The 15,604-nt window shown below is 35.5% G+C and overlaps 1 protein-coding gene across 1 annotated transcript in view; it reads right to left on the bottom strand.

The window, feature by feature from the left end:
- The window catches only part of TMPRSS15 (transmembrane serine protease 15), a 149,033-nt gene that overhangs the window by 41,637 nt on the left and 91,792 nt on the right, over window positions 1-15,604 (bottom strand). The window contains exon 19 of the mRNA XM_037828832.1: window positions 11,751-11,883. Within this exon, the coding sequence (XP_037684760.1) occupies window positions 11,751-11,883 (133 nt within the window). The remainder of the gene's footprint in view (window positions 1-11,750; window positions 11,884-15,604) is intronic.

The following is a 15,604-nucleotide window of genomic DNA, read 5'->3' as shown; positions in this document are numbered from 1 at the left end:
AGAGGTATATCCCAAGGCTACTTGCATGTATTAAATGCCTTTCTTCTTAGGCCCTGCTTAGGTTCTTTCTCTTTTGTCTGGATCCTCAGACTGTATTTGCTGTGATAAGAATTCTTCCCTGAAGCAGGAGCTTACACAGGGATGTTTTAAGCTTTTGGACACACTAAAGCTAAAAAGAATAATAATGTATGCTGCAATGCTGCAAACAGGCACTGTGGCTCATTTCATACCCCAAAATGTTTATGCAATGAATAGAGCCAGGTGGGATTAGCCTGAAAAGACTTTTGGAGACGGATGGATCTTCCTTTCAGTTTGAAGGGAAAGAAGGGGATTGATTTGGCAGAGCAGAGTGGGGGTAGCACATTTTAATGGGCAGGGGAATGGTATGGACAGAGAGGACTCAAAGCAAGGGATGACAAGGTTTCCCCTTAGAATGGTCAGGGCTTGCTGGAAGTTAAATAAACACATTGGACTGAGCACATTGCAACCACTCTTGCTTATTCGTTTACCACATTTGTAACAACACATCTAGCACTCACCTAGCATTATGAAAACTCTTAGGGAACAGGTAAGTGCAATTAAGTTTAGATTTCCTGACCTCAACTCTTTAACATTTTGCGGCACTTCCACAGAAGCAAACAACTGCAAGTAGAAAAATTATCTTAATCTAACAAGCTTCCTCCTTTGGGCAAGATGCAGTATTAAGAAGAGTACTGAGAGAAATTGATGAGTCAGTCTGGTAGCTGGTCCTCCATATCTTACAGATATAATGGTATTAGGAAGGAAACAAAATTCTAGGCAACTCCTACCAAAAATATGACTCAGAGAAAGGCTGGAGGACACTGTCAGAGACAGGCCCTCTGTCAGTCTTCATACACTGTAAATTGTATTAAACTTGTTCATAAAAGGGTCACACTGAATCTCATCTTAATCCCTTGTATTATACCTTTGACTCATTTGCACTTTAACATTATTTTCTCAGCTACAACTGGACTTTAATTATTTATTTTTGAGTTAGACGCATAAGACATACATTTCCACATTCAGTATGACGTTTTCTCAGCACATTTTTTTTTCATTGCATTATTACTTTAGAAGACCATATGTGAGAAATTTCCTTTAGAATTTAGTGTCAGGAGACACCTGTCCTCCCTATGGTACAGGTAACATTTATCCTATCTATCTCTTAATGAAAGTTAGGTGATTCTTTATGTTTTCCTTTTCTGTGTGTGGGTTTCCAGGAAACTCAGATGCAAATGTTAGCAATTACATTGACCCTTAATGTTTTATAGATTTGCCTTCTTATTTGTTTGGACTTTATTTTCATGTATTATTCTATTAGCCTCTCTGAATACTCACTTTGTTACAAATCACCACAGTTTGTAGTTTCTTTGTTTAAAGAAATAGGGTATAAGAAGGAAGAATTGCAGGAAATAAGGGACAGTAGGAGAAAGGAAATAAGGCATGAGAAAGGAAGAAAAGAAGAAAGAGAATAAGGAGAGAAGGAAGGAAGGAAAATTAAAGGAAGAGAAGAAGGAATGTTATTCTATTAAATGTTATAGATTTTACTCAAAGTTGCCCTTGGTTTCATAGAATACATGGCATTAATTACAGGTTAAGAAGTTGTAAGTACTCTTTAGAAGAAAAATAGAAGGATCAATCAAGATTTCAAATTTCCTAGGACTAATACTTTTCCCTATCCTTACCTGTTTATCATTTCAAAGGAAATGATAAAGGATGTTGGCTTAGAGGAAAACATTCGCTTGGTGTTTTTATGTAACAGACTAAAGAGTTATATGTTGCAGAAAATTATTGGTGGGTGATTAATAATTGTATTACAGCATATTAGAGATTTTCTTACCTTCTGTGTATATGTTTTTTAGTAACTTCCTTGCCACATAAAACTCTCTATTACAAAATACCCATAAAGGGTATGTTCCAGTTTGCTAATGCTCCTGGAATGCAAAACACCAGAAATGGATCAGCTTTTATAAAGGGGGTTTATTTGGTTACAAAGTTAGTCTTAAGACCATAAAGTGTCCAAGGTAAGTCATCAACAATCAAGTACCTTCACTGGAGGATGATCAATGGTGTCCAGAAAACCTCTGTTAGCTGGGAAGGCACGTAGCTGGCATCTGCTCCAGAGTTCTGGTTTCAAAATGGCTTTCTCCCAGGACGTTCCTCTCTAGGCTGCAGTTCCTCAAAAATGTCACTCTTAGTTGCTCTTGGGGCATTTTTCCTCTCTTAACTTCCCTAGAGCAAAAGTCTGCTTTCAACAGCTGTCTTCAAACTGTCTCTCATCTGCAGCTCTTCTCTCAGCTCCTGTGCATTCTTCAAAGTGTCCCTCTTAGCTGTAGCAAGCTCTCTCCTTCTATCTGAGCTTTTATAGTGCTCCAGTAAACTAATCAAGGCCCATGTTGAATGGGCGGGGCCACTCCTCCATGGAAATTATCCAATGAAAGATCTCACCCTCAATTGAGTTATCACATCTCCACTGAAACATCCAATCAAAAGTCTCCAACCCAATCAACACCAATATGTTTCCTGCCCACACAAGACTGCATCAAATATAATGGCATTTGGGGGGACATAATACATCCAAACCAGCACAGGGTGTAAGTAAAAATAGGACTTAAAGACAATGAGAATTTTCCCTGAATTACATTAGTACAAGTAAGGTTACATTTCAGATAAAAGGCTTCCTTATTAACCAATAATATGCTCTCAAACAATTAATACCAGTATGTAGTTGGTGAAAATTAGCTATGGATTTTTTTTTTTTTAACTCTTTTAATAATATCCTTTTAAAGAGGTCTTTCAAAACTCTTCACTTTCGTTTTGATCTATTGGGGGGGGGGGGGATTGTTCCAGAGAAATTAAAACAGGCTATGTCAGAATGACAAGCTGATTTTCAATAGCATATTTAACATGGTTGCAGTTAAAAAAAGATTTTGCTTTTGCTCAATTTTATTTTGCTTGATTTTGTTTTTAATACCAGGTGAAGTCAAATTGCTAACTAAAGGAGAAGTTTTGTACACACTTTATGTTTTATACTGAAGAAGATATGATTCTTTTATCTAACCGTAATCATCTGGGGCACTTTTAAGACTTGAGACCTCTGGGTCTCCCTCTAGCCAAGGTTCTTATTAATCTGAGTTCTATAGAGCCCCAGTATTATATGTATATAAAGGGTTTGCAGTTGGGGGAGAAAAAAGTTACGTCTTTATTTTTAGCAATAACCTCTAATTGAAACTTACTCTTTCTTTCAGTTATGAAGGCAGGTGACTAACCACATGATTGTCTGTATGTATAATTCTGTCCCCAAAGCATACGACAATTATCATCATATCACATTATAATTGCTGCATATATTAAAAAAATATCATTTATGTTCATCACTGATATTATGGTGTTCATTAGAACTGCTGGTATATCTTATTTAATACTTTAATAAAGAAGTACATACATGACTATATCATGTAGTTACTGATATTTAGAAAATTATTTTTAATGTAATTAATTTCCTTTATAATTATGTGTATTTTATTTTATGAACTAAAAATATGAACTTGAGAAGGTGCCTGTAACTTTCGCCAGTCTGCCAAATTATCCATGGCACACAAAAGGTGGTTAAGAATATCTAACCCAGAATAGTAGTTCTCAAACTTTAGGGTATGTCAGAATCACCTGAAGGGCTTATTAAAACACAGATTGCTGGGTCCTTCTCCAGACTTTCTGATTCAGTAGGTCTGAGTTGGACTGCCAGAATTTGTATTGCTATAAGAACTATAAAAGCATCCCAGGTGATGTAAATGCTGCTGATTTGGTACTAAAAATCCCATATTGAGAACCACTAACCCAGATCATCCTGAACCCATATGTCTGGGACTGAGACCAGGTGATTCTCAAGCATTACCAGATGTTGGAGCTGTTGATCTAGCTCTTAGATTACAAATAAGGGGTACATTTATTGCCACTCATTCTTCCTTTGCCCATAATTGCCTAATGACTGTGCTTTTCCTAACCTGTCCACATCCTTTGCTGATATAAGGAAGAATAAAAGGAAGAAGGGAGATTTAAAGTTTAGATAATAAACCTATTAAATATTAATCCTAGAAAGTTATCAGATTATTGTAGCTTGGTCTTAATTATTTGTTCCTTGGTTATTTTAAATTAATTTTTAATCTTAAAATAGAGAAAGCATAGTAGTTTTAATTTTTACCATGCATGAGCAAAAAGTACTTTGAATTTCATTTTTAAGGCTCTGATCAAAGTATGAAATGTTTTATCTTGATCCTGTTCATGTAAAATAATTTTTTCCCACCATCTGTCAGTAGCACAGCTTTCCACCCCCACCCCCTCAAGAAACATTGCTAAGGATAAAATGAAAAGTGTCTTCAGTAATAAAGTTGCAAATTAAAAAATAATAGAAGATATTTTTTAATCATCTCTATGTAAAATCAGCAAACAAAAAAGTCATTTAATGACGAAGTAATAGTTTTCTTCTTTCTGCTAGTTCCCATATTTTGTCTTTGTTGCTGTTTTGTGTTCTGAGTTATAGGAAGTTAAGGTTTTCTCCACAGAGTTGAAAATTTGGGGAGAATAAGAGAATATATAGACAACAACAGGAGCTCTTATTTGCCCAACAACTTAAAACTAGATATACAAAACACAGGCCATATTTTCTGTTTTCAAGGACCTAGTGATAATTTGTGATATAGATCTGTTGTCGTACTTATGTAGGAATTTAAATCATTAGGCTCTACTTACTGAAAATGTTTTTTTAAAAAGTACTTTACCCTTAACATTTTTAAAACACCTCTGAAGTGGGAGAACATTGTAGTAATTCCGCTTCTTATTTGTGTTTGAGAATGGGCAATTTAACTTGATGTTTCTGACATTTGAACTGAAGGTGTTTTGCCCAGGATTATTATGGAGTATAAAATTAACACCAGCTCCTCAAAGGCTGCCAACAGCCACAGGAATAATTAACCTTATTTTTAAGACATTAGTATTCACTAAATTAAGTGTTTTGCAGAGCTGATAACTTCTACTAGGTTTAATGGATTACAAGGCAAATCAACTTACTTAGTTCATATATTGGGTTGTAACAAGGTAGGGCACTGTCCTAGGAAATATTTAAAAATCACTATTTCAAGTTTCTTTAACACTTATTCTTGGATCAGGATAAAACATTTTCTTTCATTCTTTGACCAGAGACATGAAAATGTTATTCAAAGCACTTTTTAGTTAGGCATGCTATAAATGTCAGGGAATGAAAATGTCTAATTTAAAAAAGGAAAGGCTGATGAAATCTGCCTCTTATGATTCACTAGAATCTGTGGGGAATTGCATTTTGTACTCTAGCTGCATAAATAATTTTGAGAGACTGTAGTGCCTTTTTAATAAATTGAGTCCTAAATTACTTTCCACTGTACGAAACACATCATTTTAAACTCACTAAGTTTTCTTTCAGTTAACATGCAACAGTTTAGACAGGTTTTAAAAGGCTACACCTTATTTCAATTACTAGAGCACTATGGAGACTATTTAATAAGTGCAGTCCCAATGATTAAAGTCTTTGCAGAGATTACATTATTAATTTCTGAAGAAGCAAGTGTCTGACCTTCACCCAAAATATTGTATTTAAGGCAGGGGGATTGTTTTCATACATTGAAAAATCTAGTCTTTGTCACAGTCTCCAGCTGGAAGGACTGTGATTCATAGGAAATGAGTTCAGTGAAATAGAGAATAAAATCTGGTTGGGAAAAAATAACCATACAAAACATGTAAATAAATAGTACACAGTTCTGTGGAATTGGCTGTCATCCTTTCAGTTCAGGCCATTTTCTAGAAAGCCTTCCCTGACATATCCAAATTGAGTTAGGTTCTCCCATAGCACATTTTATTTATCACATTACATTGTATTTATCTATTTATGTGTCTATCCCTACTATATATGCATTTAAAGCAAAAACCATGTCTCATTCATCCATGGAACAGACACAGTATCACCAATAATGCTTCGAATTCCAAGGAGGGAGTAATCAAAATAATATATTTATATCAGCAACCGTTTAAAGGTAATAAAGACATATGTTACCTTTTCCAACATACTCTCTCATGAACTGTAGAAATCAGCATTATGCTATCACACAACATATTTCATACAAATTCATTCAAAAATTTTCTGTCAAAATAAGACATTGATGATTCTGATTTCAGTAATAACTCATTGTGCTGGCTTGAAACTGTTATGGACCCCAGAAGAGTCATGGTCTTTTAATTCAATCTTGCTGGGTAGAACTTTTTGATTAAATGTTTCCATGGAGATGTGACTCTTTCAATTCTGGGTGAGACCTTTTGATTAGATCATTTCCAGGGAGGTGTGGACCCCACCCACTCAGGATGGGTCTTGATTAGTTCATTGGAGTACTTAAGAAAGCTCAAGAGCCAACACAGATGATGATGCTTGGAGATGCTTGGACATGCAGACAGAAAGACATTTGGAGATGCTGGCCCAGAGTTTGCCCCAGTGAAGCTAAGAGAGGACCCCAGATGCTTAGAGAGAAATGCCCTAGGAGAACCAAGCAAAGATGCACAGGAGCTGAGAAAGAGAAGCTAAGAGAGACTGAAGCCCAGAGATGTTTTGGAGAAAGCCATTTTGAAATCAGAACCTGGGAGCAAAAGACCAGCAGATGCCAGTCACCTGCCTTCCCACCTGACAAAGGTTGTTCCAGATACTATTGACCCTCCTTCAGTGAAGGTATCCTCTTGTTGATGCCTTACTTTGGACATTTTTATGACCTTAGAACTGTAGACTTGGAACCTAATAAATCCCCTTTATAAAAGCCAATCCATTTCTGGTATTTTGCATAATGGCAGCATTAGCAAACTGAAACACTCATTTTAACCCCATATATACTCTAGGAAACACCTTGTTGAATATTAGCAAATGACAATTCAAAGAATTCCTATGTGTACAATCATATAGCTATACTTTTGAAGTTGGTGATTTGACATACAAAGCTCCTGTGCAATAAAATTCCAATCAACCAGAGTATTAGAATTTACCTATTGTGGAAATTAGTTCAAGTTACCAATCTCCTTAACCACATTGTTACAAACTAAGTATCTGAATTATACAGCTCTTCAACCTTATTGGCAACTTTAGTAGTGAAAGCAAAGGAATTCTTAGGGCCTCACCTCTATTGTACTAAAATCAATGTTTGATAGTGGCCATTTTAGTTGGGGTAAAATGATGCTTCATTGTAGTTTTGATTTGCATTTCCCTAACAGCTAGTGATGTTGAGCATCTTTTCATGTGCTTTGTGGCCATTTGTGTATCCTCTTGGGAAAAATATCTATTCAAATCTTTACCTATTTTTTAAGTGGGTTGTTTGCCTTTGTATTGCTTAGTTGTAGGATTTCTATGTATGATCTAGATATTAAACTCTTATCAGATATGTGGTTTCCAAATATTTTCTCCCATTGAGTAGGCTGCCTTTTCACTTTCTTGACAAAGTCCTTCGAAGTACAAAATTTTTCAGTTTTGAGGAGATCCTATTAATCTATTTTTGCTTTTGTTGCTTGGGCTTTGGGTGTAAAGTCTAAGAAACCACTGTTTACCACAAGATCTTGAAGATGCTTCCTTACATTTTCTTCTAGGAGTTTTATAGTCCTGGCTCTTATATTTAAGTCTTTGATTCATTTGAGTAAATTTTTTTATAAGGTGTAAGATCGGGGACCTCTTTCATTCTTTTGGATATCCTGTTCTCCTAACACCATTTGTTGAATATACCATCTGTCCCAGTTGAATGGACTTGGCAGCCTTGTCAAATATCAAATAGCCCTAGATGTGGGGGTCTATTTCTGAACTCTGAGCTCTCAGTTCAATTCTAACAGTCAATATATCTATCTTTATGACAGTACCATGGTGCTTTGAACACTGTAGCTTTCTAATATGCTTTAAAGTCACGAAGTGTGAGTTCTCCAATTTTGTTATTCTTTTTCAAGGTATTTTTGGCCATTTGAAGCCACTTAACCTTCTAAATAATTTAATAATTTATTTTTTCATTTCTGCAAAATGGGCTGTTGGAATTTTGATTGGGATGGCATTGAATCTGTAAATTAGTTTGGGTAGAATTGACATCTTAACTATATTTAATCTTCCAATCCATGAATACAGAATGTCCTACTATTTATTTAGGACTTCTTTTATTTCTGTTAGCATGTTTTGCAGTTTTCTGTGTGCAAGTTCTTTACATTCTTGGGTAAATTTATTCCTAGGTATTTGATTCTTTTAGTTGCTATTGTAATGGAATTTTTTTCTTGATTTCCTACTCAGATTGCCCATTACTAATGCATAGAAACAATACTGATTTTTGCAAATTGATTTTGTATCCCACCACTTTTCTGAACTTATTAGTTCTAGTAGCTTTGTTGAAGATTTTTCTGGACTTTCTATATATAGGTTCATGTCATCTGCAAATAGTGAAAGTTTGACTTCTTACTTTCCAATTTGTATGCCTTTTATTTCTTTTTCCAGTCTAAATTCTCTAGCTAAAACTTCTAGCACAATGTTGAATGACAGTGGTGAAAGTGGGCATCCTTGTCTTGTTCCGAATGTTAGAGGAAAACATTGAATACAATGATAGCTGTGTGTTTTTTTTTTCCATATATACCCTTTATCATGCTGAGGAAGTTTCCTTCTTATTTCTATCTTTCAAAGTGTTTTGATTAAGCAAGGATGTTGAATTTTGTCAAATGCCTTTTCTGCATCAATCAAGATGATCACATGATTTCCCCCTCGTTTTATTAATGTGGTATTTTACATTAATTTATTTTCTTGTGCTGAACCATCCTCACATACCTGGGATAAAACCCACTAGATTACAGTGTATACTTCTTTTAATATGCTTTTGGATTCAATTTGAAAGTATTTTGTTGAGGATTTCTGCATCTAAAATCATAAATTTGTCTAATTATAATAAACAAACTCATAGAGTTAGAGTCTAGAATACAGGTTACCAGGAGATAAAATGGGGATAGTAAATACGGAGCTGATGCTTAATTTGTGCAGAATTTCTAATTAGGTTGATTGTAAATGTTTGGAAATGGATAGTTGTGATGATAGCACATTGTTGTGAGTGTAATTAAAAGTGCTGAATTATGCATGAGAATATGGTTGAAAGAGGAAGTTTTGGGTCATGTGTGTTACTAGAAGGAAAGCTGAAGGATAAAGCATGGGGCTGTATAACACAGTGAACCCTGTTGTGGACAATAACTGGGGTTACTAGTACAAATATGAGACTGTTCTTTTATGAACCATAACAAATGTATCACTATTACAAGGTGTTAATAATAGGGTAGTATATGGGAAAAATATACCTAAGGCAAACTGATACCATGTCAATGCAAAGTGTCAACCATAGTGGGGTATATGTGCATGTTGTATTTTTTTTACATGACTTTTATGTAAACCTACAACTCTTCTAATTAAATAAATATATATATATATAAATTAAAAAAAACATTATGCTAAGGAAAGAAACCAGATACAAAGTATTACATATTGTATGATTCTATTAATATGTAATGTAAATAAAAATAAATCTACAGAGACAGAATTAGATTAGTGCTATGTAGAGCTGGGGAAGGATAGAGGGATTGAGAGGTGACTGCTAAGGGGTATAGGGTTTTTCTTTTTGTAGGAATGGAAATGTTTTAAAACTGACTGTGGTGATGAATGCAAAACTCCATGACTATACTAAAAGCCATCAATTGCACACTTTGGATGGTTTGTATGGTATGTGAATGTATCTCAATAAAACTGCTTTTAAAAAATCAACATTTAAGTAGGAGCCTGGAATCAATTCCATTTACCAAATGCTTTACTTAATGGAGGATAAACAAACAGCAGTCAATTTCAGTGTTTTATGGAATTTATCAAATAACATTTCTCCTGAAACCCACCCTCTTCCAAGACTCTTTATGTCTGAAAGCCAATCATGTTTAAATGTCACCATCATTAGTTTACAAGCTTTACTATATAGTAAAAGGATGATATATACAAAGATTAATACATAAACAAAATTGATTATTTACGTAATGAATGATAAAACTCACTTCCTCCCTTTGTTACTGATAGCAATTGCCTTCCTGAAGAGGTTGACTTCACTGACTTGGAGCTGGGAGTTCCCATTCTAAATGCACAGCAATCAACCCAATTGTGAGAAATTATGGAACATTCTTGACACTGAGTGCATCCTCCACTAAGTTTTCTATTTTAAAATATCTACAAGTGGTGGTTAGGTTCTATTATGGCATTAGTATCCAATATAACTCTCATGGTTTACTAGAAGTTAAATAGCATTTAAGAGCTTGTCCACAGAACTAATCACCTCAAGGGACATTATTTCTATTGGAAAATATGTTTTGGATTTCAAGAAATCTACTTTAAAACAAATCTTGAAAATCTGTAGGATGAGTAATTATTATATCAATTACTGGTAAGTTAGTAAAAAGGGTCACTACAGGGAAAGCAATCAATTGCATCTGCTATTGATGAACTAGAAATGGATAATTGAGATAACTAAGTGCTACAGGTATGTGTGTATATGTATACTTAAATTAACCTCCTTTGTAATTTTATACAGTCTTTCAGAATTAATTAGAAAGTCAGTTTCCAGTTCAGGACAGAAAGTGAATGATAATGTTTTATAATTGGACATTTTTTTTTACATAATTTAAGTAGCTAAATATATTTATACCAACATGTATTTGCACATGTGTAATGAATAATTCATGTTGCAACAAATATTTATTTAGTATCTTTTTTGAAAGAGAGGTTATAATAGATGTTAGCAAGGCAAAAAAACATAAAATGTGCATAGTTCTTAAATTTTAGACCTCATAGTTTAATATGAGATTCTGCCAAGCAAACTGGTAAATGATACAGTAATATAACTAATAAAATAATCATGTGGCCCAACATACTTGGGAATCTCAAATCACCAAATTAACAAATACCAAAGGATCAGAAAGTGGATTAGAGTAGACAGATTATGCATCTTAAAAATAAATTATTACTACACATTATCTTCCATTTCACCTCATTACTTTTGAGACTGATGGAAAGGTAAAAAAATGAAGCCATGAACTTATTTTTGATGTAATATATTGTGACATTATACTGGGAGATATAATACATTTTTGATGAGTCATTGATATGGAATTATTGCTTGCATTACTCTTGGAAAAGTTTTGAATTTTTGTACATCTTTTCTTATAATAATTATACATCTACTAATTTTCCTAAAGAACTATTAAGAAAATACTCAACGATAAAGCCAAAATGTTCTCTTTAGTACCCTTGTGATTAGCTAGATATATTATGATATACCCATAAAATGAAATATTTATTTTATTAGATATGATCATCTGTGTAAAATATTTAATGATATGAGAAATGCTCACATGTAAGTAGGCTACCAGAGCATAGTATAATCTTTAATATAATTATATAAATAATATGTATATATATTTATATTTATATAATATTTATAAAATGATTATATTCAATGGTTAGTTTTTAAGGATAGGGGTACTCAAACTTCTTATATTCCTCCTTTCATCCATGTGTATTTTCTAAGTTCATAATTTTCAAAAATTTTAAATTTCTTATAAACTCAATTTGATTTAAAAAAATTAGAGAATCTCTTCAAAGAGAGCTGATTAGAGATACTTACCCTAATCCCAGCAGCTGACAAACATTATCTGAAATCTGGGTGGTCCAGTTCTCAGCACAAGCTACATGCCATATGCTCTGAATCCTGAACTGCACCAAGCCATTGTTCTGCATTGTGCCATTGAAAAGACTCACTAAAGAGATCACACAGAAAGTCACTTCATGCGAAGCTCGTAAGAATAAATAATGGTCTCTAAACTGTGAAATGTTTGTAACATTTAGAGTTTAGAGATTGACTAATATTTTCTTAAAAATATGTTGGAAAGCCTAAGTTGAAGAAACAAATTTGGTAGACTTAATTTTGCTCTTTTGTATGACTATAAAAATGGAAGAGGCAGAGATGAGCAAGTTCATTGCATGTCAATAAAGCAAATAAACAATAAAGAAAAATAAGCTGTTCTCATATATCATGGCTTATAAATTGCATCTAAAAGAAGGAAAGCTTAAGTACAGGAATAACTTTAGGCATCTTTTATTCTACTTCCTTCTCCAGATCTTGATATTTCTTCAAACTTGTTCTTTTTTACTCCTTAGTGTCTATCATCCTTCCCACCATCTCACACCAATTTGAATCATTTTAGGGTCATTCATGGCTGGGTAAGAATTGGGCCAAGTTAAGGTAGGCTATCAAACAGGTAAAACCTCAGCAATGGTAGTCTTACCTACAAATACCATATTGTAAATATGCAAACTAGTTTTATTATTTATATTATATTTCTATTATGAGAAATGTTAAAGACATTGACATTAGAATTTGACAGACTTAGGTTCAAAATACAGCTTCAGTCCTCACTAGGTGTGTGCTCTTTGGCTGTCACTTAATTTCACCAAATGGCTAAATTTCGGCTAATATGAATTACGGGATTGTTTGACAGCATGTAGTTGCAGTATCTGGAGGAGAGTAAGAAAGCAAGCATTAAATATCTGCTTAAAAATAAAAATAAGACACAGTAAGAGGAAACATCACTTATAATGGTATAGGATACTGGGAAGGGGGACTAGCTGGAAAACTCAACAACACAGAAGGAGTAGTAGATACTGAAGACCAAGAATGCAAAGGATCAAGTCCAATAAAGTAAATTAAAATAAAACACATGGGTGCCTTTGTTATATAGGCAATTTTCAGACTATAGTAGTCATTAAGAATAGTTCTAGGATTGAGGGAAGATGGTGGAGTAGGTAGCTCCAGGATTTACTCCTTTCACCATAACAACTCTTAAACAGGCAGGAACTGTGTGAAACAACTATCTGAAACTTCAGAGATCAGTACAACACTGTACAGCATCCAGAGAAGAGTGGGAGGATGAGGCTGGAAAATTACATTAAAGACTGGTAAATTGCTCTCTTGGCTCAGAAGGTACCAGTGCCCATCTCCCACTGTTGCTGCAGGCCACATGGATCCAGCCTCTGGATAGCTCACTTGTTATACAAAGGGACATAAAAAATCCTCTTCTCCAAGACCAGGGGTAGGCACAGCTGAATGCTGATCACAACTTTTATTAGTGACTTCAGATCCCTGGGGAACCACTCCAAAGGCGACCATTGTTCCAACCTGTCCTGAACAAAGGTGGTGGTGGAGGAGACTTAAAGAAGGTATGCTTCCTCAGTGTTGTGGAAGATAAGTTCAAGAGCTACATATGCTGGGCAGATCAGCTTTGAGGAACTGTGGAAGAAGCTATTGGCACCCTTCCAGATTCCTTCCCCAGGATATTTTGAAGCCAGTCAGCACCCCTTAAATAGGTCCCTGGCCCTGCTTTGACTGGGAAAGACTGAGTTGAGAATCTCCTCTCCAGTTTGTGACTCTTCCCAGAATTTTCCCTCAAGGTCAAAGCAGCCTGAGAAGGCAAATAAATTGTAGAGGCTAACAGCCAGGTATAATGCTTGACTGCTTTAAACAGTCTGGAGAGGGAGGTGTGCCTCCCAGGAAATAGTGGAACTCCAAAAAAGCTAACAGGGGAACTCCACAAAAACAAACAAGCACAAGCCCAGGACAAGACACAAGCCCAGAAAACATGACCCTGGATGCTGTAATCACCATGGGGAGACATTTCTGATTGGAGCACTGAAGATCAAGAAAATCTCTCTCCTACCACCAGCTGGTTACAAATTCAAGAAAGAGACATCACAGGGACTGAATCCCAGAGTTAACATTCTAATATATCAAAATGTACAGTGTGCAGCAAGATTACAAGACAAACAAAGAAACAGGAAATGACCCATTCAAAGGAATAGGATAAAAATACAGAAAACACCAATGAAAAACATGAGAATGTGGATATACCAATCAAAGCCTTTAAGAAATTATCTTGATTTCTGGGAAGATGGCAGATTAGATGAGGCAGAGCAAACTTCTCCTCCATAAAATAAAACTAGGTAAAGGACAGAAAGCACCCCAGAACAGCACTTCCAGGGGACAACCAGCTGGAGAGGGACCTCTAAAACCCATAGGGGAAACTTGGATAAGAAAAGCAGAGAAATTGCATCTGAAAGGATGGGGTGAGTTTGTTCGATTGGCACAAATGTTAGGGGTGGCAGCTGGAGCTGGCCACCAAGTGGGGCACAGACCACCTAGACACTCCCTGTGCACCCATCTAAGCAGTTGGCTGGGGAGATAAACCTTCACAGCCCTGCAGCTGGGAGCACCTGTGAAGGGAACTCAGGATTCAATGAACTTGTAGTGACTGCATTTAGCCCATGGTGTGCACAGCCAAGAGGCAGGGATAGACAAAGGTACCATACAGAATCATCAGGAGCCCATCCCCAACCCCAGAGGCTCATGCACACATGGTGGACAGGGACTACAGTGCATTTGAGCTGGAGAATGAGACACACAGGCCCACAGCCCAAGAGTAATCCATTAAGAGGCCTGGGAAATGCCAGATACACTGTGCCCTTGAGCAGACTCCCTGACAAACTGCACAGGGCCCACCCCTCACCCATAGACTGGCAGTCCCCAGTGCACATGGACAACTGGTCCAAAACTGGTTTGTAACCCACACAGCATGAAGGCAAAGTTGAGGGAAAGCTGACTTGAAGTGGCTCAAGAGTGCCATCAGTTGGGAATATAGAGAAAGTGCAATCCAACAAGCTGTAGCTCTGCCAAATTATAGACAAATGTTCAAATAATCCTGCATATCCCAAAACAACATTATCAAGATAAGCAAATGCCCTGAAGCCAACAGAAAATCATAAAGCACATGAAGACCCAAGTAGATATGGACAAGCTAAATGGCCAAATTAAAAGCCAGAGAAGAAACAAAATGTGGAGCAATTAATCAAATAAATATATACAAATCTCCAAAACAACCTCAATGGGATGGGTAAAGACATAAAAGACATCAAGAAGATTTACAATAGCATAAAGAAAAATTTCAAAGAATAAATAAAAAATAGCAGATCTTATGGAAATAGAAGTTACTGTAGATCAAATTAAAAATATGCTAGAGACTGACAGCAGGAGATGTGAAGAGGTAAAAGAAAGAATAAGTGAATTAGAGGATATGACAATTGAATGCAAATGCACAAAAGAACATGGTGAAAAAAAATGAAAAACATTTGAAATGGATCTCAGGGAAATGAAGGACAACATGAGGCACACAAATATAAGGATCATTGGTGTCCCATAAAAAGAAAAGAGCAAAGGGCTAGGAAGAGTATTTGAGGACATAGCTGGAGAAAACTTCCCAACCCTTATAAATGACACAAATATGCAAATCAAATAAGCCCAATGAACAGCAAATAGAATAAATCCAAATACATACTCCAAGACATATACTAACAAGATTGTCAAATGTTGAAGAGGAGAAAATCCTGAAAGCAGCAAGAGAGAAGCGATTCACCACATATAGGGGAAAC

Source organism: Choloepus didactylus, chromosome 1, assembly GCF_015220235.1.
Source record: "Choloepus didactylus isolate mChoDid1 chromosome 1, mChoDid1.pri, whole genome shotgun sequence".
Classification (NCBI taxonomy): Eukaryota; Metazoa; Chordata; class Mammalia; order Pilosa; family Megalonychidae; genus Choloepus; species Choloepus didactylus.
Note: the sequence above shows the minus strand (reverse complement) of the source record. Positions and strands in the feature narration are given on the sequence as shown.